We start from the raw sequence: 25,403 nt of genomic DNA, 5'->3' as shown, positions 1-25,403 counted from the left end.
AGAGTGAGCACAGGGACATGCCCAGGGAGAGAGAAGGAATTGCCAAACCAGGGAGTGCACAGAATGTGCTGCGTCTGGGCGGGGATTCCAGGGAATGTGCCCCCCTCCCAGCACCGTGAGCCGCTGGGTTTTACGTCCCATGAGCTGCCCTTGTCTGAGAACATGGAGCCACTGGGGAATGAATGTTCAGGAAGACATTAGGAGTTTGGCTCAGACATCCTTGTGCAGGAGGTATGGGCTCCTAGGGAATTCCAGGATGGGTGTGGCCTACGGCTCTTCTGGGAGCTTAAGAGACCTCTCTGGGCGGGGCGGGCTCATCATTCATCATCATCAGATGGCCTCTGACCCATCTCAGGGCTGATGAAATCTCCCCCAGTCACTGCTGCTGGCTTTGGGTTCTAATTCGTTAATTTCGGTTTTTCACCATGACTCTTGTCCTAGAGCCAGCCCAGACTGCCTGACGGGAAGATATTTGCTGAACTGGGAACATTCCGCCCTGGTTGCTGGGGGCGGGTGGCTTTGGCCACGATGGAGAGAATCAAGCATTGCCAAATCTGTCCTACTTACCACTTTAAAGCAGTAAGGAAGTACCTGACAACGGGCATCAGGGCCCTGGCCAGCTCCATTTGCGTGACATAATATTTCTTTTATTGAGAGCTGACTTTGCTTTCTTTGGGAGCCTAGCCTGGCGAATCTTTGCCCAGTTGCCTGTTGGCTTGAGTTGTGGGCCCTGGTGGCACTACCCAACATGTACTCAGACTTCAGTTCCCATTCTCTGGAACTTCCCTCACCTCTGAGACTTCTCTTTCTCATGAATATCTTGGGAAACCCTAGGCTCTTGTTGCCACATTTAATATCAACACCCCCTAACCCCCAGTTTCTGCCTCAAAAAAATGAGTAATCTCTTCCTAACTCTTGGGAGATGTGGGGACTCAATCCAAGAGGAGAGAGGGAAGATTATACCTGTAAAAACACTGATAGTTATAACGAACATTCTCATGCTTTACCCCAAATCCCCCAGTACAAAAAAACTCTGAAAACGTAGTGTTCCCTTAAATGTGGCACAAAACAAATTTCACGGAACAGTGTGACTTGAACTGTTGGGAGACTGTACATGCCCTTTATTTGTGCCACTTAGGACTATGTACGTGTCTGATGAAGGGGCCCTGCCCAAAGCCTACTGGGTAAGATGCTGTAGTGATAGTTGCGGCCTATTCTAGGCACATCTGTCCTCACGGGTTCCAGTAAGACACCCTGGACCTGGCTCTGCTTTACAGGCAAGGGGCCTAAGGCTCGCCAAGGTAGGGCAGCATCCCCTGGCTGAGGACTCAAAGACTCCTTTTAGAACAAGCCAGCTGCTGCAGGAAGACATGGTCATTGTCTGGCTGTATTTCTAGAGGTCTGCTCTATATTGGGCCTCTGAGTTCATGTCCTGGAAGGATCTTAAAGGTAACTCTCTTAGTTTTTCAACAACAAAGCCGTCTTACATGGGGGGCAAGAGGGGGACCAATCTTCCAACTTCTCATCTCTTTCTCTTCCAAGCTGCATGCCCAACTTTGTGTGCATTGAATTCTGGTATTGGTCCAGGACTTTCCCAGGTCTGAGTCTCCTGGGAGTTTTCCCATTGCACTCAGGGGGTTTCCAGTTCCTAGGAGTTCTGAGAAAGACCCAAGTCCTCTAACGTCCCAGACGAAGGTCCCAAAGAGGCTGCGTGAAGATGTAGCCTACTTGTCTCTTCTCTCCTGTTGCCGTCACCCTGCTGCGAAGGTTATTTGAGGACAGAGAGACTGGAGGAAGGTCAGTGGGTGTGCCGGGCCCGGGTCTTGTTTACCAGGACACGTCCTTGGGTTATGCGTGGGAATGAAGATGAGCTTATCTCTGGGTTTTCCTGTGTGGATAAGCAACCAGGGATGTAGGGTTTGCCAAGTCTCAGACACACGCCAAAGACCATGAGCAGTTCTGAGTCTTTTAATGCCAGCTGAAGTGAAACCACATCTCCAGGGGAGATGCATGTACTTAATCTTGCCACGGAGTCCTTGAAGTTCTCCAGGGTCAAGGAGCATCAGGACCACTTGTCCTTCTGCTCCCACAGGAGCAGGTTGGTGGCCAGGGTCTTTCCCGTGCCTGGAGCCCTCCGTCTCCTTTCATCTCCATCATTCTCAGCTTGCCTTGGCGAGAAGGTGTGCCACGTGGATGTCAGAAATGCACATCCCTCCTCCTCCTGTTTTGATTTCTTAGCTTTCCAGGCAGGCACATGGGGAGGAGAGATGGAGAAGAAATTCCAAGGCAAGGAAGAGTGAGACTCAGTCTGCTTTGCCCCGAGCATCCCAGTCCGGCATCTCTGCTTCTACATCTCCTGTCCAGGTGTAGCCAGAGGGAGAGGCCCTGGGAGGAGTGATGACAAAACAAAAAGTGCAGGGAGGACATCCAAACATTGGAGAGACCATGGGAGAGGGGGAGAAACAAAAAAGAAAGAAAACCATTATCATTACAGCAGAGTTGTGTTCCTCAGGCCAGATCCTTCCTCTTCTTCTGATTTGATAAGATTCTAGAACTATCCAGATTCAGACTTTGGGGCTGGAGACCAGCCTGACCAGGGGCAGCTCTCGAGAAGCCTAGGGCAGCTTATCAGGATGCGAGGAGGGGCCAAGGAAGTTGTATGAGGTGGAGAAAATGTCTGTTTTTCATATCAAAGAATGAAAGGCCTGATGGAGACTGAGAAATGCTGACTTTCCTGCTGGCCCCACCAGCCCTGCCCTGGCTCACACGTCCCCTGGAAAGTCTGCACCCCCAGCCAGGGTTCTTAACCTTTGGATCACAGACTCCTCCAAGAATCTGATCAAAGCATTAGACCATCAGCGTCCAACAACGCACATGTGCGTACACACACGGGCACACGTGCAAGTTTGTGTTCTGTTTCGGGGGTTCACAGATTCCGCCAGACCTGTCCATGGTCCCCGGACCCCAGGTGGATGTCTCAGGTCTGCCACCATCTGGGGACGGATTCCAGGGGCTTGGCTGCAAGCGCGCCAGGAGCTCCTTGGAGCCCATCCCCCTGCCCCCCAGCAACTCGGAGCTCCCAACCTTCCTTGTCCTGGACCCCCGGCCACTCCCGCACCTGGAGGGACTTCCGGACTCTCAGAGCCCCGCCCCCAGGCCCCGGCCCCCGCCAGCTCCCAGGGTAGCCCGGAGGAGGGTTGCGCTGGGCTCCCCTCCCCCCAGGGCACACACACAGTTAATCCTCGGCGGCTGCTGTTTGGATAAAATGCGCTGGGAGCGTTCGAGGCTCCGCGGCCGCTCACATCTGGCCCGGGTTTGCTCTTTACGCGTCTGTCCCGCTTGCTTCGGTCCTTCCTCTACTTTCGAGAAACCGCGTTTCCGCTTCTGGCCAAAGAGACCTTGTAGCCGAGGAGATCCAGGTGCCGGGGAGCGGCCGGCTGTCCTGCACCCCAACAACTTTCTGAGCCCTCTTCCCGGGGGACTTTTTCCTTCCTGCCTGCTCTCTCCTTCGACAAGTCTGGTCTTCCCCCAGCCTGGCTGGGAGGGGGCTCCGCCGCTGGGAGATGCTCTAAGAGAGGCCGCGGGGAGGACGCGGGCGCCCCGCTCGCTCCCGGACGCTGGTGGCTGGAGGTAGGTGGCCTGGCGGACGGGACGTGGCCGTGGCGGGGGTGGGGGGAAGGAGGGGGATCCGGTGCGCCTTTTCCTGGCTTCAGCCTGGTCGCGGAGCAGACACCTACACGGGGCGAGGAGCGGGGTGGGAGGGGCCAGAAGCCAGTTGCGGCAAAGGGGCAGAAAGACCAGGAGTTGGCGGAGAAGGGCCCGGTGCCGGTTCCTGACACTCCCTTCGGAGCCGAGGTGCCGTGGAGAGCCGTGGCCGTGGTTTCCCTCTGTTGACCAGGGAGCAGGGGGCTTCTGTGGCAGACAGATGCTGTCAGGAATGATTGTTACCGCCCCCGATTTTTGTGGCGTGTTTATCTTGCTTCACTCTTCCCTGGGTGTGAAAGGGAAAGGAGTGATTCCCAAGTCACCTCCGCACCTGGTGGGGAGACCCCACCCCAATAGCGCCTGGACTGTCTGAGAGCCAGCCCTGCCTGTGGGCAACTTGGACCCTACACAGAACAGGGAATGCTGGCTTTGGCCCCTGCATCTAATGGCTTTGGTGTTCCTGGAGGGGATCCAGCCTGGACAGGAAAAAATAATGTCCCTCTCGGGGGACCCTCTGGTCTGCCCACACCACTGAATGTGGCCCTGGTCTGGGCCCGAGTCGCTGAGCTGCCCTTGAGCCTCTGGACTGCGCCTGCCTCTCTGTGCACTACCAAGTAGCAAGCATCTCCACGGCACAGGTGTGATCCCCGCCTGTCCTGGGCACCCACGTCGTGTTAAACTGGGCCCTGCCGTGCCGATTCCTGGACAGCTGCTGTGTCTTCCGTGGGACCCCAACGTGCTTTAGGTGCTCACGGGCCCTCCTGAGCCACTTGGGAGGAAGGGTGACTTGACTTCTCTCTGTGACTTGCTTCCGTCTCCTCTCTCTCACTTGGTTTCTAAGAATGGAGGCAGTTTGGCACACTTGGAGTTTCCTCTTTCCAAGCTTTGAAAATGGGGAGTGTCCTGAGAAACTGAGTTTTCTCAACCACTAGCTACATCCTGGGTCCCTGGGGGAGGATGTGAGGTCCTCAGAGACGCTAGGCCTTTGCTTTTTATAGTTCAGGGAAGCAGGCGGACAGCCCCACGTGCAAGTTCACAAATCGAGGCACTTGCCTGTGCGTACTGCAGGGAGAGGCAGGAAACATACAGGTGAAGGGGAGGTGGGGGGTGCAGAGGGTTGAGCTGCCCTTTCTGGTCCCCCTTCTCCACTCTCCCTCTTGACCTGAGAGCTGAGGTGGGGCTTAGAGATGACCCGACAACAGTAGTGGCAATAGAAATAGCGGCAGCCATGGATGTGTGTGTGCTGGAACCCAAGCTCCCGAAGTTTCCAAATTTCCACTTCCCAGCAGCCCACAGAGAAAGTTCCCTGGGGCCGGAAAGACAGCCGGGGTCTGCTTCCCAGGGACTCTAGCCCTCTCCTCTGGCTCTCTCTGTTTTCCTTCTCCCATCTTGAGTCTCTTGGGATGCCAAGGAACAGGCTCCTGGTGAGCAGCAGGTCAGGGCGACAGACAAATGTAGGTGCCAGAGGCCTTGGATGGGCCCTCTTTCTGCCAGAGGACACCGCTGCCTGTCTGGGGCAGGGGCAGCCACCCAGTGAGGGACAGGCTCCCAGGTGGGAGCCGAGAAGGCCGACACGGCCCCAGGAAGGGTGCAGGCAGCTCCCTCCTCATTCCTGGGACGTAACCTCCCTATTCAGGGCAACCAGCACAGCATAATTTTTTTGGAACATGCTTTTTGTTATTCTTCCTGGTGCCTCCCGCCCTACCCCCCCGCCCCCCCCCCCCCCCCGATGTAATTAGCGTGACTCATAAACCAAATATTCTGGCATTGAACTTCACCCATCAAAACAAAGATGAAAAGAATTTTGTAGATACAGTTGTGCTGCTGGGCGTCCTCACCAGACAAGAGCTTGCCACTGCGCTTTTGTCTTCAGGGGCTGGACCTTTGCATGAGTCCCTGTTCCTGGAGCTCGGGTGGCTGAGGCTCCAGGGCCCTAGGGGAGAGGCGGTGGTGATAGCTTGCAAAGAAAAGGAAGAATAAAAAGTTTCCTTTTTGTTATGGTCCCCACACTCTGCTGACTACTTAAGGTAACTCTGCCTGCCCATCCACTGGAGAGAGATGTGAGTGTTTCCGGAGCAGCCTCGTCTCCCTGCCCTGAGAGTCCAGTGATCTTAAGTGGGGGTGATGGTCTCCTGGGGCACTTCATCTTGGTGGTGTAACTACCGTTTGGGCAGAGGTTTATTATTTTCTTCCTGTTTTTACCTGCTGAAATCTGCCTTCTCGTAAAGTCAAATGAGACAAGGCAGCTCCCTGGACAGGACCCCAGACACCTCCCTGACCCTTCACACAGTACGAGGGAACATCTGCCCACTTGGAGAAGGATTTGGAAAAGGACCACCAAAGCCTGAACAGGTGCTTCCTTCCGTGCTCTAGGGGCAGCCCAGTGAGCCGGTCCCCCGGGGCCCAGGATTCAGGATTCTTGGGGCCCCGCCCAGACATCCTCAGCCTGGCAGGACCAGTTCTGCTCTCAACCACGGACATGCAGAAGCGAGCACGCTGGCTCTTTTCCTCCTCCCCAAGCCCCGCAGTGAAACTTCTGCCAGCGCAGCCTGTGACCTCTGACCCTTGTCTTCCTGCCTCTCGGGGAGGGGCTCGATGCTGGGCGCAGGAGCGGGAGCTCTTGAGCTCATTGGGGGCAGCTTTAGCTCTGGGTCCTCGTCAAGGCTGCAGCTGAGAGGGGCCTGAGCAGCTGGAGGTGGAAGTGGCGCTCCGACACCGGGAAGCCGCTCATCCTTGCCCACGCTTGCTTCCCAGAATTGGGCTCAAAGCAGGATGGGCTTTGAAGCGCCGGAGGCCCCCCACTGCCCACCGGGGTGTCCCTGGCCTGCCCAGAGGCCTTTGGAGTCAAACCCTCTCCAGCTGTGGGCACCACTGGCACAGTCCTACTGGGGCATCCTGTCCCATCCTGCGCCTCCGTGTCCGACCACCTCCCTGCCTGACCACCTCCCTGGCTCCTGTAGGCAGTTTCCTTGAGATGACATGGAGCAGAGCAGGAGACTGCGGGCAGGAGGCAGGATGGGAAGGGAGCGCGGGAGAACCGGACAGGCGGGAGAAGGGGCAGGCAGGCGGGGCGGGCAGTGGGGGAGGTGGGGAGCACGCCGATGCCAGGTGCGTGGTGCCTTGTGCTGGGTCAGACGTTGCTGCCAGCCGCTGGTGAATCCACACTCGGGGGGAGGTCCCAAACCTTTCGCCTCCGTTGCACGCTGTCCCCAAGTGGGGACATCTGGTTACCAGTCACCCTCTGCCCTGGGGACCAGCGAAGGAAAAGGACCTCGCCTGAGAAGGCTGCCAGCCCTGGTGGAGCTGCGGGCGGATGCAGGCCAGACGTCGGCTGGGCTGGGCCCTGCAGCTCTGCCCTGCAGGTTCTGAGGCTGGTGGTCAGGGTGGGGGACTGGGGTGCGCTTGGAAACACTTGGGCCCTTTCTGCTTGTGAAGAGTGTAAAGTGAGTTCTGGTAGAGACGGGTGGGTCTGGGTGGGGTGTGGGGTGGCCATGGCACTCAGGTCTTCCAGCATTCAGGACATCTACCCCCCACCCCTTAAGGTATAGCTATGAGAGCAAGACCCGTGGTTCTGTAAACTGGCCTGACCTACAAGGAGGAGACCCTGAGAATGGACCCTGTAGAGCAAGCAGAAGCAGGCCCAGGCAGCTGGGGCGCTGGGCTGGAGTCTGATGCCTGCCCTTCCCCCTTCTGTTCCATTCTACTCCTGGTTCCCTCTCTGCAGGGACCTCTCCTGTGGGGCCCCTCCCACACCTGACCCCTGGCAGCCCCCAGGGATGGGCAGACACAGGGCATGCTCACTGCACCCCCTGTAAAGAATGTCAATTCTTTATATCGTTCCCTCCTGCCAGCCGCACTCGGCCTCAGTCCCCTTTGCTTCTGAGCATCAGAGGGCATGGGGGTCAGGGTGGAACCGTTTGCCATCCCTGTGAGATGTGGGCTTCCCCCTCCCCTCCCCTGCAGAGCTCACCCATGCACTGTTTTCTCTCTACCCTGCAAAAGCAGTGCGTTCAGAATGCACACTCAGTGGCCACACCCCCCACGCCCCGTCCATCCTGAGGTGTGAGGGAGGTTCCTGGTGATCCTGTGCCTAAACCCGAAGGAACTGCGCTCCAGTGGTGGATGTTAAATGCTGGCGCCGGGAGGTCTTAGCACATTGCTTTGATGAGGACGGTTATCACGGATCCCTGGCGCCCTGCATGGTGCCAGGTATGGAGCAGGCCCTCAGCAATCTGCTGAAGGGGTGAATGCGAGGTCTCAGCTGGGGGATAAGTTCCTCAGGGCCCGGGGCTGCTGCCGCTGTTCCCACCGTAACCGAGTGAGCTTAGCAGGTGGACACCCGCCCGGCAGGCGGGAGTGTCCTCAGGACGGTGGTTCGTCAGGACCAGCCTGTCCTACCTAGACGGCATCTTCCTGGAGGCCCCCTCGAGGCGAAGTGGCAAGACCTCTGCTGTCAGACACACCTGGGTCTCACCTGAGCTGCAGCCCCTGCCACGGCAGGGCCTGGGGTGAGTGACTCCCTCCCTCTGAGCCCATTTGTTCCTCTGAGAAATCAAGGTGACTGTAGGGCACATGTTCAGTAGCCTCCGTAAAGCACGTGCCCAGAGCCCGGCCGGCAGCAGGTGCTTAACCAGAGCTTTGTTAGAAGGAATCTCTGATAAATGACGGGGCTGCTCCTGGGCCGGTTAACTCGCCTGGCTGTTGAGCAGAAGTCCTGATGATGGCCTCAAAGGTTTGGCTCCATTTTCTCCTGTTTTGTGGCTGCAGGCAGCTTCCTTCAGTGGCAAGTACACCAGTGACTGGTGTGTCAAAGGCAGGACAAATCCCCTGCTTCTACAAAACGTGTTCTCTCTGGCTGGCCTGATTCTAGCCCCACTTGGGTGCCTTTCCCGGCGTAATCAGTACCCACGGTAACTCCAGGGTTCGGCTGCCCCAGGGGAGGGCCTTTTCTTCCTCTTGTTCCACCGTGTCCCTAGAATCCAGCCCTCTTCCCAGTGCGCAGTAGACACTCAACAAACACTTGCGAAAGAACGTGGGACTTCTGGGCTTCCCTGGTGGCACAGTGGTTAAAAATCCGCCTGCCAACGCAGGGGACACGGGTTCGAGCCCTGGTCCGGGAAGATCCCACATGCCGCAGAGCAACTAAGCCCGTGTGCCACAACTACTGAGCCTGCACTCTAGAGCCCGAGAGCCACAACTACTGTGCCGCAACTCCTGAAGCCTGTGCTCCTAGAGCCCGTGCTCCGCAACAAGAGAAGCCACCGCAATGAGAAGCCCGCGCACCACAATGAAGAGTAGCCCCCGCTCACCGAAATGAGAAAAAGCCTGCGCGCAGTGATGAAGACCCAATGCAGACAAAAATAAATACATAAAAAATTCTCTAAAAAAAAAAAAAAAAGAACGTGGGACTTCAGCATGAGGGCAGTTTATATCCCCCACAGTCTCGCCTGAGCCACAAACTTGCCACAGCATCCTCAAGCCCCTTCCCCGTTCTTTTCGAGGCAGAGACTCAAATTCCCCCGAATAAACAAAATGCTCTCTTAATCTCCAGGGTGGGGCTTACTTATCATTTGTCTAAGTGGAAAATAATGTGTACTTAATGTGAAAAAATATGTGACGGTTATAGGGGAAAACCCCAGAGACCCCCAAATAAGAAAATGGCAAGCATCCGTATTTTCATCACCCAGAGATAATTGCTGTTAGCAGCCAGGTGGGTGGCCTTCAAATCTCTGGGCTAATGTACGTGCACGTGTGGGTGTGTTTTTACGTATGTATGTTTTCAACCTGCATTTTCACTCATCAGCATTTTACGAACATCTTTCCACGCCAGTAAATATTCGTCTGTTTACAGAGGTCAGTCCTTGGTGCTACCAGCTGAAGTTGCCCCTCCCCCTCCAGCATCGTTTATTTATTTATTTAAATGCCTTTAAACGGAGCGTGTGTTTCTGGGTTCGGAGCAATCTCCACCCCTCCCTGTCACATTACACCCAGCCCGTGGCCAATGGCTGAAGGCATTTGAGTTTGCCAGCCTGACCAACCACCTCGTCTTTAGTTTCCCACCGTGTGGCTGTACCATCATTTGTTTGATTAGACTGCTTTTGCAGGACATTGAGGTATTTTGTAAGTTTGGCTGATGGAGGCAATGGGTGGTAACTCTTTTTTTTTACAATTAATTAATTAATTATTTTGCATCTCACTCTCTTTATTTATTTTTTAACATCTTTATTGGAGTATAATTGCTTTACAATGGTGTGTTAGTTTCTGCTGTATAACAAAGTGAATCAGCTATACATATACATACGTCCCCATATCTCCTCCCTCTTGCGTCTCCCTCCCACCCTCCCTATCCCACCCCTCTAGGTGGTCACAAAGCACCGAGCTGATCTCCCTGTGCTATGCAGCTGCTTCCCACTAGCTGTTTTACATTTGGTAGTGTATACATGTCCATGCCACCCTCTCACTTTGTCCCAGCTTACCCTTCCCCCTCTCCATGTCCTCAAGTCCATTCTCTACGTCTAAAAATATGGAATGCTTCACGAATTGGCGTGTCATCCTTGCTCAGGGGCCATGCTAATCTTCTCTGTATCGTTCCAGTTTTAGTATATGTGCTGCCGAAGCGAGCGCTTGTAACTCTTTTTGAAGCAGGAGGCTTTCTGAGTGCTGATAAGAGGAGCACTTGAGGAAAAGATGGCTACCTGGTCACGTCGGGATTCAGCGTTCTGATGACACTTAATGGTGTGACCTGGGAATTCCCTGGCGGTCCAGTGGTTAAGACTTATCAGTTGCACTGCAGGGGGCATGGGTTCGATCCCTGGTCGGGGAACTAAGATGCTGCGTACTGCGTGGTGTGGCCAAAAATAAATAAATAAATAAAATACAAGAGTGTGCCCTGGGCCACTCTCCCCACCTCCCTTCTCCCCCCACCCCAAACCACCCCCAACCTGAATTAGAGATTTGAACACACTGGCTTGAGTCCTCTTTGGACGATGGCTCTGCTACTTGGGAAGGGCTGAAAGGGACTGTGGATTTCGGTCAGTACTGAAAGTCAGACCCCAGGCACTGGAGACACGTGTGAACTGAGACACATCTCCTGTGTATGAGGACCTCCTGATCTGTGGGGGGACCAGACAAGGAAGCCGGTCTCTGCTAGATACTGGGGGAGGAAACTTCCTGGAGGAGGTGGCATCAGGCCGGGCTCTGAAGGACACAGCGACGAGGAAGGTGGCAAGAGAAAGAGACAGAAGACGAGACCGTGGTGTGACTTAGGACTTCCGGTGGCTCCAGTTGGCTGGGGTGAAGGATACACATGCAGGGGTGGGGACAAGGGGGCCAGAGATGAGGTGGGAGGCAGATGGTGAAGCGCAGGGCTTAAATGTTTCCTTTATTTTCATGGAAGCCTTTTGAGCCAAGGGGGGCATTCAGATCTGCAGGTTTGAAAGCTGCCTCTGGCCAGCAGTTTGGAAGGTAGAGGAGAGATGGGGAGACCAGCGCAGGGCTGAGAAAGAAGCAGTGACAGCGCCCGAAGGGAGGGAGAGGAGAGACTGCCAGGGGGCCTGGTTACGGTGCAAGAGAGGCCGAAGTCTGCAGAGCTTGGAGATGCGGGCCGGGGGCCCTGTGTGAACAGCTGTAAGCGCTGAGGAGGAACAGGGACGGCGGGAGCTGGGGAAGAAGACAGTGAACCAACTGGGGGCTTGAGCATCTTACGACAGAGCGAAGAGGACATGATCTGGAGACAGCTGGCCATCTGGGTCTGGACCAGCGCTGTGCAGTAGGACTTGGCGATGATGGAAGAGTCCTCCCAGCTGTGCCGTCCAAGAGGGTAGCCATTTAAAACGTGCTCGAGTGGCCGAGAATGGAATTTTTCACTATGTTTAGTTGTAAAGGATTTAACTGGCCCCAGAGGCCAGAGGCCAATGTTCTGTAGAGCGCAGGCCTAGAGCTTGGTGGCCGGGGACGCCTGCTGGGGACAAGGATCAAGGAGCTGTCCGCTGAAGCTGTCACACAGGAAACGATGGGCGGAAAGTGTTCGGAGTGAGAGGGGCTGAGGGCTGAGGACACGGTCTGGAAAACACCTGTCGCTAAGGGGGAGGTTATGGAGGGTAAACACAGCGAGACAGCGTGGGCCGGATAGGGGGCGGGGAGGTGGGCGGTCGTCGCCGGCAGGCGCCCTGCAGCCTGCACGGGAGCTGGACATCGGCGATCTCAACCAGAGCAGTCTGGGCTGCAGCAGGCCGTGGCAGGGCTGACTGGATGCTGAGCTGAATTGTACTCTTGACTTAGAAGCCGTTAGATGTGGGACAAGGTTCTACCTTTTGCCAAGCTTTCCCCGGAGATGGCTGTAAAATGCGGCAGTGATTTCCAGGCCCTAGAAAACGAAAAACGGTGTGGTGCTTGTAAAAGGGATGGTGCAGTCGGCGCACAGGCCGTGGAATTCCCAGCTTTTTTCCTCCCTCCGTCTTGGGAACGGCCCTGGGAACAGCCCCTGAGGGTGTCACCGCTGCGGGGCAATGGGACGTGGGCCAGGCCACCTGCGGCGCGGGCTCACGGCAAGGCACGAGCTGTCAGTAGCTCTTCTCTCTCACACGGTTCTCAAAGCGGGGGCCAAGCCTGCCGCCCGAGGCCTCACAGCTGGGAGGTGATCTAAGGACAGGGCTCTAGTCAAGGAAATCTTTGTTTGCACTGGGGAGGCTGGGCTGGCCAGGTGCCCCCGAAGGCCCGCCGCCTGCAGCCCACGTGGTCTCCTTGTATGCAGGGCCTGGGCAGAAGCTTAGGCAGTGTCTTCTCTCAGGTCCAGGTAAGCCTCTCCTGGTCTAGGTGTAGTGAATTGCCTCAGGAGAGGATGGAGATGTCTCAGGATGGGAGGATGCCTGGCCCCTCTTTCCTTCACTGTTTTATCCCAAGTCAGCACAAAGGAAGCCCTCGTTTATTAATTAGCGAGTAGCCCTGGGAGATCCCATCTCTATCGCTGGCCTTGGGCTTTGGAGGTAACCAAAAAAACCCCAAACCTTAAAAAAAATAAACCCTCTTCCTTTACGCCAGAGGACAGCTTCTTGGAAAAAGGGGAAGAGGGAGATTCAGCAAGTGAGCTGGGCGCCAGGATGCCCTCACCTTTTGGGAAAGGCACAGCACACCTCCAGTTGACCAGAGCTCCTCTAATAAAGGATGCACAGCCCCCACTGCTGCTTCCTCTGCAAGGTTGGGAGGAAGCGGGAGAGGGCCCGAGACCGGCTGGGGCTGCCCCATTACAGAAGGGAAAATTAGGTATGAAATGGCTTCCTGGGATTGGTGAACAAATGTCATTTATCAAGTGGGAGCCACTCTACCTCCCTCCTGCCCATCACCAGAGGAGTCTGGTAAGTGGAAAATGAGTGTGATGAATGGCTTCCGGGGAAGGAAAACAGACGTCATGTGTTAGACAGTCCGGATGGTCATAAGGGCCAGAGGGACACCCCAACATGGGGCTTTCTCTTTTCTAGGCACCCCAGGATCTGAGTCCAGGGAACCTTCTGCAGCAACTGGAGAGCTCTGAGTGTCTCAACGGGAGAATTTCCGCCAGATGTCGAAGCAGTGAGGGGCAGCCCCAGGGCTTCCTTTCTGGTAGAGAAGATACTGGGGAGGGGAGGGTGGCAGGAGCAGATGTGCGGAAGGATTGCTGGTGGCTGAGGGACAGTTGACGCTGTGTTGAAACAGAGACTGATTGGATACTGATTCGCGTCGCCTTCTCGACCTAGAAGACCTTAGGTGTGGGAGACAGTCCTATCTTAGGCCAAACTTCCTCGGGAGAAGCATGTAAAATTTGGGGGTGGTGTCCAGGCCCTAGACAAGCCAGACAAAGATATTTGTTTTGGGTGAATTGAAGTCTGGGACACAGCCAGAGCTCCTGGAAAGCATCAAATGGTACAGAGGAGCGGAGACCTTCAGGAGGTATTAAAGAGGCTTGATGACTGACTCGATGTGGCAGATATGAGAGAGGAAGGCGTCTAAATGACTCCCAGATTTCTGGCCCGCTGTTTGTTCATAGTTCCTACTCCCCCACCCCCCAACTTCATCTTAATAGAGCAGAGCTGCCCAACAGAGCTTTCTGCAGCGATTGAAATGTTCTGTGCAGTCCAGGAAGGTAGCTCCCACCTCCCTGTAGCCATTGAGCCCCTGGAATGTGGCTATCGTGACTGAGGAATGGAATTTAGAATGGTCTTTAATTTAATTATTTTTTTGGCCATGCTGTGCAGCATGCGGGATCTCACTTCCCCGACCAGGAACCTAATCCGTGCCCCCTGCAGTGCAAGTGCGGAGTCTTAACCACTGGACCACCAGGGAAGTCCCTAGAATGTTCTTTAATTTTAATTGGTTTCAAATGAAATAGCCACAGGTGGCTAACGGCCACTGCAGTGGACGGCACAGGCCTAGAATGTCACATTTTGAGTCAACATCTGCTGCTCTGCCTTGAGCTGTGATTGTGTACATATCTGTCTCCTTCACTGGACAGTAATTTTTTTTTGTTTTTAATACTTATTTATTTTTATCTATTTGGCTGTGTCGGATCTTAGTTTTGTCACTCGAGATCTTCGTTGCGGCACATGGGCTTCTCTCTAGTCGCGGTGCGTGCGCTTAGTTGTCCCGTGGACTTAGTTGTCCTGTGGCATGTGGGATCTTAGTTCCCCGACCAGGGATCGAACCAGCGTCCCCTGCATTGGAAAGTGGATCCTTAACCACTGGACCACCAGGGAAGTCCCCATGGATGGTAATCTTGAGGTCAGGGAGTATATTTAATCTGCGATGGAATCACTGTCTCCCAAGCTCTTACCCGATGCTGTGCAAATCACGGGCATCCAGTAAACCGTGCCTGTGTTCAATTTTCTCCTGAGAGGGAATTCCAGAGCTACATGGGCATTTCGACTTGTCTTCTAAACTCCTTCTAATCCAGGGAGATCCTAGACTTCTCGCCTCTCAGAACAGCTGGTTACCCGATGAAGATTAAGGAAGGTTTATAAAATGCTTTTGTCAAAGGGCACTGGGCGGGGTTGGCAACAAGACAAAAGGCAAACTTATGGAGCTTGAGGGCTAGGAGTTCACTGTCGGAACACAGACATGACACCACGGAGGTGGGCGGGCCCCCCAAAACGACAGGACCGATTTTAAACGGATATAAGGAAACTTGCACTTGTGTATGAATATCGTCTCCTTAAAGGATTCACCACAGATCCATTCGAGGGCTGGGAGGATAAAAATCATTAACCAGGAAGTGTTCTCAGACTTCCTGCCTTCCTCCGGACCCTGTCATTGACCCAATTCCTCCCTTTCGCCTCCCACCTACTGTAGAGGGGGGTTCTTCCTTGCTGGGGGAGGTTAAGATGCAGGGAGATGGGGAGGGTTGAGAAGACGGGAGTGGAGGAGCTGCAGGTCCTGAAGGGCGTGGGTGGGAGATAAAGATGTTCATGGAATTGTTATGGAATTTGGAACACGAATGTCTTCACAGGGTTTGGGGTAGGCAAGTCCAGTTCTGAGTCATGTTGGAATTAACTTCAGATGTCTTGACCGCAAGGCAGCCAGGAGACTGGACCACTCGGGTCCAGATTCACAAGGGTTACACACCACTGGCCAAGGAGTCCTGGGGGCTGCTCCCCGGACCTGACAGCACGTTCTTTGAGTCATCTTTCTGGGGGCACACCTCCCCCCTTGTAGGGCACTCTGTTTCACTGGAAATTGCTAAAGAGGGCCGGAGCTAAGTTTGGTTAGATGTTGGGCAATACTGGTTTTTCTTTTCTTTTTTTTTTTTTTTGCGGTACGCGGGCCTCTCACTGTTGTGGCCTCTCCTGTTGCGGAGCACAGGCTCCGGACGTGCAGGCTCAGCAGCCATGGCTCACGGGCGCAGCCGCTCCGCGGCATGTGAGATCTTCCCGGACCGGGGCACGAACCCGTGTCCCCTGCATCGGCAGGCGGACTCTCAACCACTGCGCCACCAGGGAAGCCCTGGGCAATACTGTTTTTGCCCAAAAGTGAGTAAAATGATCATAATGTCATGATGTTGACTTTGCTGTGGGACTTAGTAAAAGCGTTCTGAAGACGGTTTTGAAGAGGGAAAGCTTTCAGTCTGGGTTTGCTTTGACCCCAAAGAGGAGGTCCTTGAGGAGAACCACCGACCTCTGCTGCCCTCACTCAGTGCTCCTGGCGCCTCCGACTCTTTGCTGGGTCATCGCGGGCCACCCCCCCCCCCCCCCCCCCCGCCACTGATAGCATCACCCCTGCGCCGGCTGCATCCTGGTCTCCATCTCTTCTATCTAGGTACAGAAAATCCCTTTTCCAGACTTAGAAAGAAACGTACCAACGTGCAAAAGTGTACTTCCACTGAGGGTAGAGGACTGATTCTCAACTGGGAGGATTTCTGCCTCTCAGGGGATATGTGGCAAAGTCTGGAGATGTTTTTGATTGTCGCAACTGGGGGTGGGGCTGTGCTGATGGAATCTAGTGGGTGGAGTCCAGAGATGCTGCTGAACCTCCTACAATGCACAGGACAGCCTCCCACGACAAAGGCTGATCCAGCCCAAATGTCATTGGTGCCGAGGCTGAGGAGCCCTGGGGACAAAAGAGTCCAAGACAGCTCTGTACTTTCTTTTCCTGTTATTTTCCAGCCTTTCCCAAATGAATATATATTACTTTGAATTCAGGAAAAAAAAATGTTTGAAGAAAGGAAAACCTCTTTTCCTTTCAAGTGATGCAAGCTTGGCATTGAAAAGGAAAAGGAGAGTAATTATCAAGGCGCCAAGGAGAAACAGGGGAAATACAGAAATAGGGCAATAAACAAATTTGGAGAATTCAATCTGACAAATATTTGTTGAGTTCAGGGTGCTGCAGGATGCTTGGTGGGTCCAAGTTGAACAAGACCGTATCCCAAGCCCAGAGGAGGTCACAGGTCTGCTGTGCAGAATCTTCTAGGCCAAGAAAAACTCTGCAGAATGAGACAATATGAGACACGCAAGCAAAAAAGAGTAGGGAGAGTTTGTTCCAGTTGAGGGTCTGGGAGACCTTCAGAAGGAATATGAAGCACCTGAGTTGGGTCTTGGGTAGGATTTTTTTTTTTTTTTTTTTTTGGCTGCGTTGGGTCTTTGTTGCTGCGCGCCGGCTTTCTCTAGTTGCGGCGAGCAGGGGCTACTCTTTGTTGCGGTGGCTTCTTTTGCTGTGGAGCACACCCCCTAGAGTGGGCGGGCTTCAGTAGTTGTGGTGCACGGGCTTAGTTGCTCCGTGGCATGTGGGATCTTCCCGGACCAGGGATTGAACCCGTGTCCCCTGCACTGGCAGGCGGATTCTTAACCACTGTGCCACCAGGGAGGTCCCTTGGGTGGGATTTTGATGTGATCTGAGGGCAGCCTGTTGAATTCAAATCCAGCCCCCATGGCTTAAAAAGTGGGCAGCCTGGGCTTCCCTGGTGGCACAGTGGTTGAGAGTCCGCCTGCCGATGAAGGGAACAAGGGTTCGTGCCCTGGTCCGGGAAGATCCCACATGCTGCGGAGCGGCTGGGCCCGTGAGCCATGGCCGCTGAGCCTGCGCGTCCGGAGCCTGTGCTCCGCAACGGGAGAGGCCACAACAATGAGAGGCCCACGTACCGCAAAAAAAAAAAAAACACACACACAAAAAAGTGGGCAGCCTTAGGCTAATCGACTTCTCATCACGGTTTCTTCATTAGTGAATTCAGTATAATAATGAATGAATATTGTCTCCTTAAAAGATTCACCGCAGGTCCATACGAGACCTGTGATGGGGTAAAAACTATTAATGAGGAAGTGTTCTCTTTAGGGTTGTAAGGATGAGTGAAAATGATGCAGGGATGCCCAGCACCGGGCCTGGGGCAGTTGTCAGTCCTGTTAGCCTGGTTATTAGCAGAAGAAAAGAGGACAAAGGGTGCTCCTGGCCAGGGGAGAAGGATGTGGGCAGGTGGGCAGGTGCCAGGAGTTTGGGGGTGTGGCTGGAACCTGGTGCTCAAACTGTGGTGCCTTGGCAGCACCTGGGGGCTTTTGGAAAATGTCTGTCCCAGATCTGCCCAATCAGAATCTGCATTTTCACAAGATTTCCCAGGTGACGTGTATGCACGTTGCAGTACGTGAAGCAGGGAGCTTGAACATGGGACAAGGGGTGCTGGGCAATGCAGGCGAAGTGTGGGAGCAGACTGGGGAGGGTGGTGCCCACCCTGGCAAGGAGCCTGGAGAAATGATGGATGGGTGGAGGGGGCGAGGAGAGAGAGGGAGAGATTCTTTTAATATGTATTTTACAAATTACATTTACATGTACAAATTTTCTTTGCCAAGTGGAGGGGAGGTAGTGGACATTTTGAGGAGGGGGGCTGGTCCCAGCAGTCTCTCTGTCATTTGGAAGGTCTCTGGGTCCTGACCCTTGGCAGGTAGAGAACGTGGATGTGGGGGGCCCAGCTAATCCACTGCAGGGGGTGGGGGTTGTGCAGAGAATTGAAGAGCGGGCAGAAGTGTGGCTTCAGGGGGTGGGGGGATTCCTGGGGAGGCCAGGCTTCCTGGCTCAGAGTCTCATAGCACATCTCTGAGGAGCCATCGGGAGAGCCTCAGCTCTGGTTCCCGGTCTTCGGCCTCCCCCAGGTTCTCCTGACTTGGCACGGGGTTCCAGCAGCGAGGGCGGCCAGAGAATTCTGCCTTCCGAGCTAAAACAGCGAGCCTGCTAACACGCAGGATAAAGAACAAAGCCAAAGAGTCGGCCCCGCGGAGAGGGTCGTGCCCTCACGGGCCGCGAGGCCTCTGAGCCATGGAGTTGAAGGAGGTCCATGGTGGCCCGAGATGCGTGAAAGGAGCATTCATCTGGGTAGACGATTACCGACAAAAACAGAAATCCGTCTCGGTATTTTAGTTTTCCTTAGACATGAAAGAGGAGTTAAAGACAAATCAGACAGGACCTTCTGAGGCTGTTCCCTTGCTTTGATGCTTTGCCCCTCCCCACGATGCCTGGTTCCCGGCCCCAGCCCAGCTGCAGGGGCAGGGTGGAGGCGTGCTTACTTCCCCGGCCTCAGTTCTTTCACTGTGCAGGCCAGAGGGTCCAATTAGGTGTCCTTGTCAGCCCTTTTGGTGTTAAATTGTATGACTCGGTGAACAAAATGGGCTGGGATTGACCACCGTCACCCCCTCCGTGATGGGGAGGTTTCCCAGCCACCAGAAACAGTCGAGGCACGTGTGACTTCTGACTCCACACACCAGAAACGGCTGGTTTACACGCGTGTAAATCCCACAGCTGGGGTTAGCCGGGGTGATGCCTCTGACGGTGAGAAACCAGTGGGATTTGTCTGTTTTAAGCCCAAGCACTGCCCCCTAGTGGGCTCACTGGGAACCCCCAGTGGACAGCTCTTTCTGGAAGGACTATCTCAATCCTGTACAAAGAGGGTCCGGTCCAGAGCTTTTTGGAGAGACATGGGGCTGGCTTCGATGACAATAAATGCCCTGTGCGGCGGGGCGCCACCCCCCCCAAACACCAGATGCTCGAGGACACGCTCTTGCGTCCCCTGGTGGCCAGAGAGCGACATGTCAGCGCCTGGCTGCCCACCGGGCCCCACAGTGCAGGCTGGGGCAAAGTCCCTGGACAGTGGACCCCCCAGATTCATTCGGGATTTTGCTCATTGTCTTAACAGGGCCGAGACACGACCATCTGCAGAGCTCAGGGTTGAGGGGTCTCCTTCCTGGGAGGCGTGGGGGGCCAGGTAGAGCCATGCTCAGCGGCAGCAGGTGGCCTGGTGCTCTAACGCCAGCCCGGCCCCAGGGCATGTGCGTGAGGGTGTGCGAGTCTGTGCGTATAAGTCTGTGAGTGTGCTGAGAGTGTGAATGCCAGGTGTGGGCATGCATGTGTGCCTGTGAGCGTATGTATATGCACGTGAATGCACCGGAGTACACGTGTGTTGAGTGTGCAAGTGTAAACACAAGAGAGTGTGGGTCTGAGTGTGTGTAAGTGTACCGAGTGTCTTGAGTGTGTACAGAGTGTGTTTGTGTATGAGTGTGTATTGAGTGTGTGAGTATGTGCGTGTGTGAGGGCACTTGTATATGTGCATGGATGTGCACTGGGGTTTGTGAGTATGTATGTTGAGCTTGTGTGACTGTGTGTGTGAGTGTGAGTGTGTGATCGCCGTCCCAGGAAGAGTGGCAGCTGAAGCACTTAGTGGGTCAGCTTGGTGGGTCGGGCAAGCACTGCAGGGCCCTTCCAACCCGTGTCCTCCCCGTGTGTCTCCCCAGCAGGGCTCAGCGGGAAGATGGGCCCCCATGGGCTGGGACTCGCGCTGGCGTGCTGCCTGCTGCTGGCCTTTGCCTGTGGCCCGGTGCTGGGCCGCGTGCCCCGTGGGCAGCTCGAACAGCAGCAGCAGCAGGGGACCAGGGAGCCACCGCTGGACCACGCTGAGAGGTGAGGCTGTGCGGTGTGGATGCAGGAGCGCTGGCTCAGCAGCGGGGATGAGCCTGGGGGTCAGGTGCCCCAGGGGGCTCTTTGGCAGCTAGAGGGGAAGGAGCAGAGGCCAAGGCTGAGGAGCCGGTGCTGGGGGACAGAGGCGCCATTTCTCCTGTCAGTGACCCGGGCCTGTTATCTGAAACTGCGGACAGTAACCCAGCCTCATTCCAACCCCAGAGGAATGTGGGTCTGTGTGAGGTGCTGCAGCCGCATCCTTAAAAGAAGAACACACCACAACCCCAACCCCCAGCTCTCGGTTTCTTTGCGTCCTTGCCTGTCCTTTGAGAATATCTTCTAGGGTTCTAAGTACCACCTGGAAGTAGGAGACAGGGACGATGCTGGGCTGAGAGCTGATCTCCACCACCCTGATGTCTGATCACATTGCAAGATGGGGGATGGTGGCTGAAGACTGGCACAAGAAGTGGTGGCTTTCCTTGAAAAGTTATGAATTTCTTCCAAATGGCACTGTCTTCATATATATGACCTTCGATGATATATAGACTCCAGGCTATTTGGGATATTTTGTAGGGATACATAAAATGCTTGGGATTACTCATGAAAATGTCATTCATCAAACGTGAGGTCCTAACACCTGATGCTGACTTTGAGTTTCTTTATCACTTTGAGCTTTGGGCTGACGTGATACCTGAGGCTTCGGGCTGTCTTGGAGTACAATGGAATTGCATAGGATTTGGGGCAAAGTAACATCATTCTTCTTCTTTGTCTTTTCTTGTTCTTCTCCTCTTCTTCCTCCTTCTTTTCATTCAACAAACATTGATTGAGGGCCGTTATTGGTCTGGCCATCCTCTAGGCACTGGGGACACACATGTGAATGACACAGTCACTGGCCTCCAGGAACTCCAAGGCTATGGGGGGACAGACACACACGATCCAGTTCAGTGTGTCCACGGTGTGGACACGCGGGGTGGGGGCGGGGGTTGGGGAAGGCTAGGAGGAGGAGTGACTGGGTCTTGAGGACACCTGAGGGGCATCCCAGGCACAGGAGGGGAAAGCCGCCTGGCGGCCAGGATGGCACGTGCGAAGTGTGGCCATTCCAGTGTGTGGCAGTGTAAGGGCTGGTAGGTCGTTTGGGTAGGGTGGTTGGATGCCGGAGGGTGGAGGATGGGAGGGCAGATGAACCTGGTGGGAAAGGGTCTCTTTGGAACTTCATCTACAGGGGAGTCATGGAGAGGTTTAAATTTCATGGTGCCCTAGGAAGAATGCTGGAGGGTGGCAGAACAGAGGACGAATTGGCAAGGGAGAGATGAATTCCAGGAGGGCATTCCGAACAGCAGTGGTCCCTAGAGGTGAGGAGAGCCGAGGGCCCAGCTCCTGGAGGTACTTTGATGGTGGGGTGGGCTGACTCCTCAGGACTCCATGATCCTCAGAATGGATTGGTGAGGCCAGAGAAGCATCTGCAATGAGGCTGAGCGTTCCATTCTGGGCGACTGGCGATGCTGCTGCTGCTGTGAACAGGGTTTGGAAAGAGAAGATTCTAGGGATGAGCGGCAGTGATGGGCCATCAGTTTGGGACACATCTCGTGTGTGGGGCTTGTTGAATCTCTAAATGGAGACTTCTGGTGTGAGGTGGGCGGGGGTCCATCTGGGAGTCTAGGGCTTGTAGGTGGCTGAGTTTAGGGTGTATAGATCCATCTCCTGGATTGTCTGTGGTCTGAATATGGGAGCAGAGTGAGACAAAGAGCTGACCCTTCAAGACGGACTGTGCCACCTCCAAGGTGGCCGCGTCACAGCCAAAGAGCTGCGAGCAGATAGCACGGTGCGGTGCAGTGTGACGCCTCGAGGAAGCAGCATGGAGCTGTCGCTGCCGCTGCCCCCCGCCCCCCAGGAGCAGATCTGGTTGAGCCCTCTCATTTGCAAACGAGTCAGCTTAACATAGCAGCTTCTAGAATCCTAGATACATGAAGGGGATGTCCAGTCACTCCACTGGCATGTCACGTGCCAGATTTCTCCCATGTAGCCTCTATCTTGCCCAGCTCCTCAAATTATTGCCGTTTTTGTTATATCGTTGTTTCCACAACTGTCATTGCTGTCAACAGAGGGCAGGGGGCTCTTTCTGAACCTTCACTAAAAGCCTCAGAATTTGCCAAGAGCCAACGCAGTCTCTGTGGAGGGAAAATTAACACAGCCTCACACATCCAGGTGAGAGAAGGCGAGACAGGTACCCTAGGCCCTCTGGTGGCAGAAGAGAGGAGTTCCTGGCTCTGAGAGCTCTTGGCTTTCACGGTGATGTCTTTACTCCCTTAGGGATGAAGAAAAGCATGAAAAATACAGCTCCAGGCAGGAAGAGGAGCCCCCCGCATCCCGGTGCTTTCGCTGCTGTGACCCTGGTACTCCCATGTACCAGGCCATCCCGGTGCCACAGATCAACATCACCATCCTGAAAGGTCAGGCACAGAGACCAGCAGGGGGGACCGTCCCCTGGGGAGGGGGCACTGCTCCGTCCTGATTGGAGGGCAGGGCAGAAGATGGAGTTAGGGAGGAGTGGGCAGGAGAAGAATGGCGCCCTCAGGGCACCGAGCAGAGGCATGCTGTCATCTAGCGGGGAGAAGGAAATTCCGTTCCTGAGGCTCTGGCCCCTTTCCAAGAGGAGGGGTTAGGGAGGGATCCACAGGGGAAGGAGCCTCAGGGCAGCTCGGGGTCTCACCCCCCCTGCCTTTGCACCGCAAGCCTCAGCTTGACGGTCCTGTGAGCAGCAGATAACCTTGCACAGCCTGGGACGATTGAATCGGGAAGCCAAGCGGCCCGGGTCCCAGATCCTCAGGCCCAGCCCCTGCGTCTGTAGGTCATTTGTTCGGAGGGAGCCGTGGGTTCCGCTGCTGCTCCTGTTGCTTTTGGATAAACGCATACGTTCCCTTTTCTTCGCCAGGACTTTCAAGAAGGAAAATAAAAACGATTGCTTCCGGATGAAAATAGAATAATCCTTGAGGTTGCTTGACGCCACGTGTTTTCCCGTCCCATTTAGGTGAGAAGGGCGACCGAGGAGATCGGGGCGTGCAAGGCAAATATGGCAAAACAGGCTCCGTGGGCGCCAGGGGCCACGCGGGACCCAAAGGGCAGAAAGGGTCCATGGGGGCCCCCGGGGACCGGTGCAAGAACCACTACGCTGCCTTTTCGGTGGGCCGGAAGAAGCCCCTGCACAGCAACGACTACTACCAGACGGTGATTTTCGACACGGAGTTCGTGAACCTCTACGGCCACTTCAACATGTTCACGGGAAAATTCTACTGCTATGTGCCCGGCATCTACTTCTTCAGCCTCAATGTGCACACCTGGAACCAGAAGGAGACATACCTGCACATCATGAAGAACGGGGAGGAGGTGGTGATCCTGTACGCCCAGGTGAGCGACCGCAGCATCATGCAGAGCCAGAGCCTGATGCTGGAGCTTCAGGACCAAGACGAGGTGTGGGTGCGCCTCTTCAAGGGCGAGCGCGAGAACGCCATCTTCAGCGATGAGTTTGACACCTACATCACCTTCAGTGGCTACCTGGTCAAGCCCGCCACCGAGCCCTAGCCGCCCGCTAGGGCTAACCTCCATCGCCACAGGCTAACCTCCCGTTGTCCCCGTGCCCCGCCCTGCTCCGCCGGACCCCCTCCCCCACCCGGGTTTCCCCGGCCCACACGTCCCCAGCTTTGGCATTCGACATTACGCCCCCTCGCGGGAGTGGGAAGCAACATCGGCTGTGTGGTCCCAGGCCCTGCCGTGTCCGCACATGAAATCACCAGGCGGGTGCCCACGAGAGCTCCCCTCTGTGTGCATGTCCTTGAGTGACCCCTGCACGTGTGCCACGACGCGCCAGGGTGTCCCAGAGTAAGCCACCCTTGCTCCCATTGCTGGGAATAATTAAGCCAATTCTAAAGGTTGTGAAAGGAGCAAAGTAAACCATGGAAAAGAAAGGGAGGCATTATTATTTTTGCCTTTCTGCCAGCCTCGCTGGCTCCAGGCAGGAGGGCTGTCTCCCCTCGAGGCTGCCGGAGACTTCCTGTAAGAGAAGATCTAAAGTAGATGCCAAGGGTGACAGGGGAAGGGGGTGGGGGGCGTGGGGACCGGAAAACCATGTCTGGCTTAATATTTTAGGCCACGTAGGAACCTTCTTGGGGGACAGCTGGACTGACGTCCACATCCCGTGGACATTCCTGTGGCCTTGCCCGAGGGCTCAGCTGGTCTTTCTGAGCCACAACGGCGAGGGGGTTCGAACTGGGCAGCAAGGGTCAGCTCCTCAGAGGGACAGCCAAGCCCTCGGCCGTGGCCTCTGCGTTGGTGAGCAGCCTGCCCGCCGGAACCCGCAGGCTCCTGGCGGCAGATGGCCCCTGGCAGCCAAGCTCAGTACAACCCAGCAGAGCCGTGCATCCTGGCATGGCTCTACCCACTCCCCCACCTCACCCTTGCGTCCTAGACGGGGCCTCCACGCCTGTCACACTGGCATTGGCTTTCTGTCCCTCCTCTCCAACGGGTCAGCTGTGGAAGGAACCAGGGCCTTTGATTTTGCAGCAGCTGTCATGGTTACACAACTTCAATAGACCCGCCTCACCCACCGTCTCAGAGTCCTGCTTCCCAGAGAGTTCACCATTCAGCGCCCCAGCACCCTCCCCTGGGGCCTCTTTGACCAGCAGCCTAAGAGCAATGCAGGAGGGGGCTTTCCTGGGCCCCAGAGCAGGGGGGAGCTGGAAGGGACCGGAAAGCTCCCCCCTGCCTGTCTCAGGGGCTCCTGCATGGCTCAGCGTCTGAGGGGGTAGAGAGGGCACGTCCCAACCACCGGGGTCAGAACCTCTGCTCTGAGGGGGTTGGGGGGATGCCTGGAGTGGGGCGCTGCCTGGATTGGTGCTGTGGCCCGTGGCTGACTTTGGCCCGGCAGCCCTTCCCCACTTCTCTGCATCAACACCTGGGGCCAGGGTCACCCCGTCTGCTTGGGCCCTGAGCCCCTCCAGGAGCCTTCCTTCCCACTGCCTGCCTGCTAAGCCCTGATTGACCAATCCCTCTGCCCTCCCTGAGCCTGGCCATTGGGTCTGGGGTCTGCACATCCTTCCCTCTGAAGGACTTCTGCTGGTCAGACTTTAATAACTGTGTATACGTGTGGGAGGGCTGGGGAGCAGGGCGCCCGCCTCCTGCTTTGTGCTGCCCCAGTGCTCTTCCAGAAAACATTAAACGTGGAATTGTGTGTTTCAGCATCGTGGCCTCCTCAGTTTGGGTGTTGAACCAAATCCTCCTCCGTTCTATCCACCCCACCCCACCGCCGG

At 55.4% G+C, this 25,403-nt stretch overlaps 1 protein-coding gene across 5 annotated transcripts; it reads left to right on the top strand.

Moving 5' to 3' along the window:
- Positions 1–97: 97 nt before the first annotated feature.
- C1QTNF1 (C1q and TNF related 1) lies at positions 98–25,403 on the top strand. Of its 5 annotated transcripts, none has more exons than XM_079903685.1 (5): positions 98–231; positions 13,182–13,302; positions 19,938–20,103; positions 22,411–22,550; positions 23,129–25,403. In XM_079903685.1, the coding sequence occupies exons 3-5, from the start codon at positions 19,955–19,957 to the stop codon at positions 23,677–23,679; spliced, it is 840 nt and encodes a 279-aa protein (XP_079759811.1). In that variant the 5' UTR covers positions 98–231; positions 13,182–13,302; positions 19,938–19,954; the 3' UTR covers positions 23,680–25,403. The 5 variants fall into 5 exon arrangements, with proteins under 5 accessions (XP_079759811.1, XP_079759810.1, XP_079759812.1 ...); XM_079903684.1 differs by lacking the exon at positions 98–231 and adding an exon at positions 2,770–3,630; XM_079903686.1 differs by lacking the exons at positions 98–231; positions 13,182–13,302 and adding an exon at positions 2,770–3,630 and having other exon boundaries at positions 19,941–20,103.

This window comes from Stenella coeruleoalba, assembly GCF_951394435.1.
Source record: "Stenella coeruleoalba genome assembly, chromosome: 19".
Taxonomy (NCBI): domain Eukaryota; kingdom Metazoa; phylum Chordata; class Mammalia; order Artiodactyla; family Delphinidae; genus Stenella; species Stenella coeruleoalba.
This window is presented reverse-complemented; position numbering and strand designations above follow the sequence as displayed.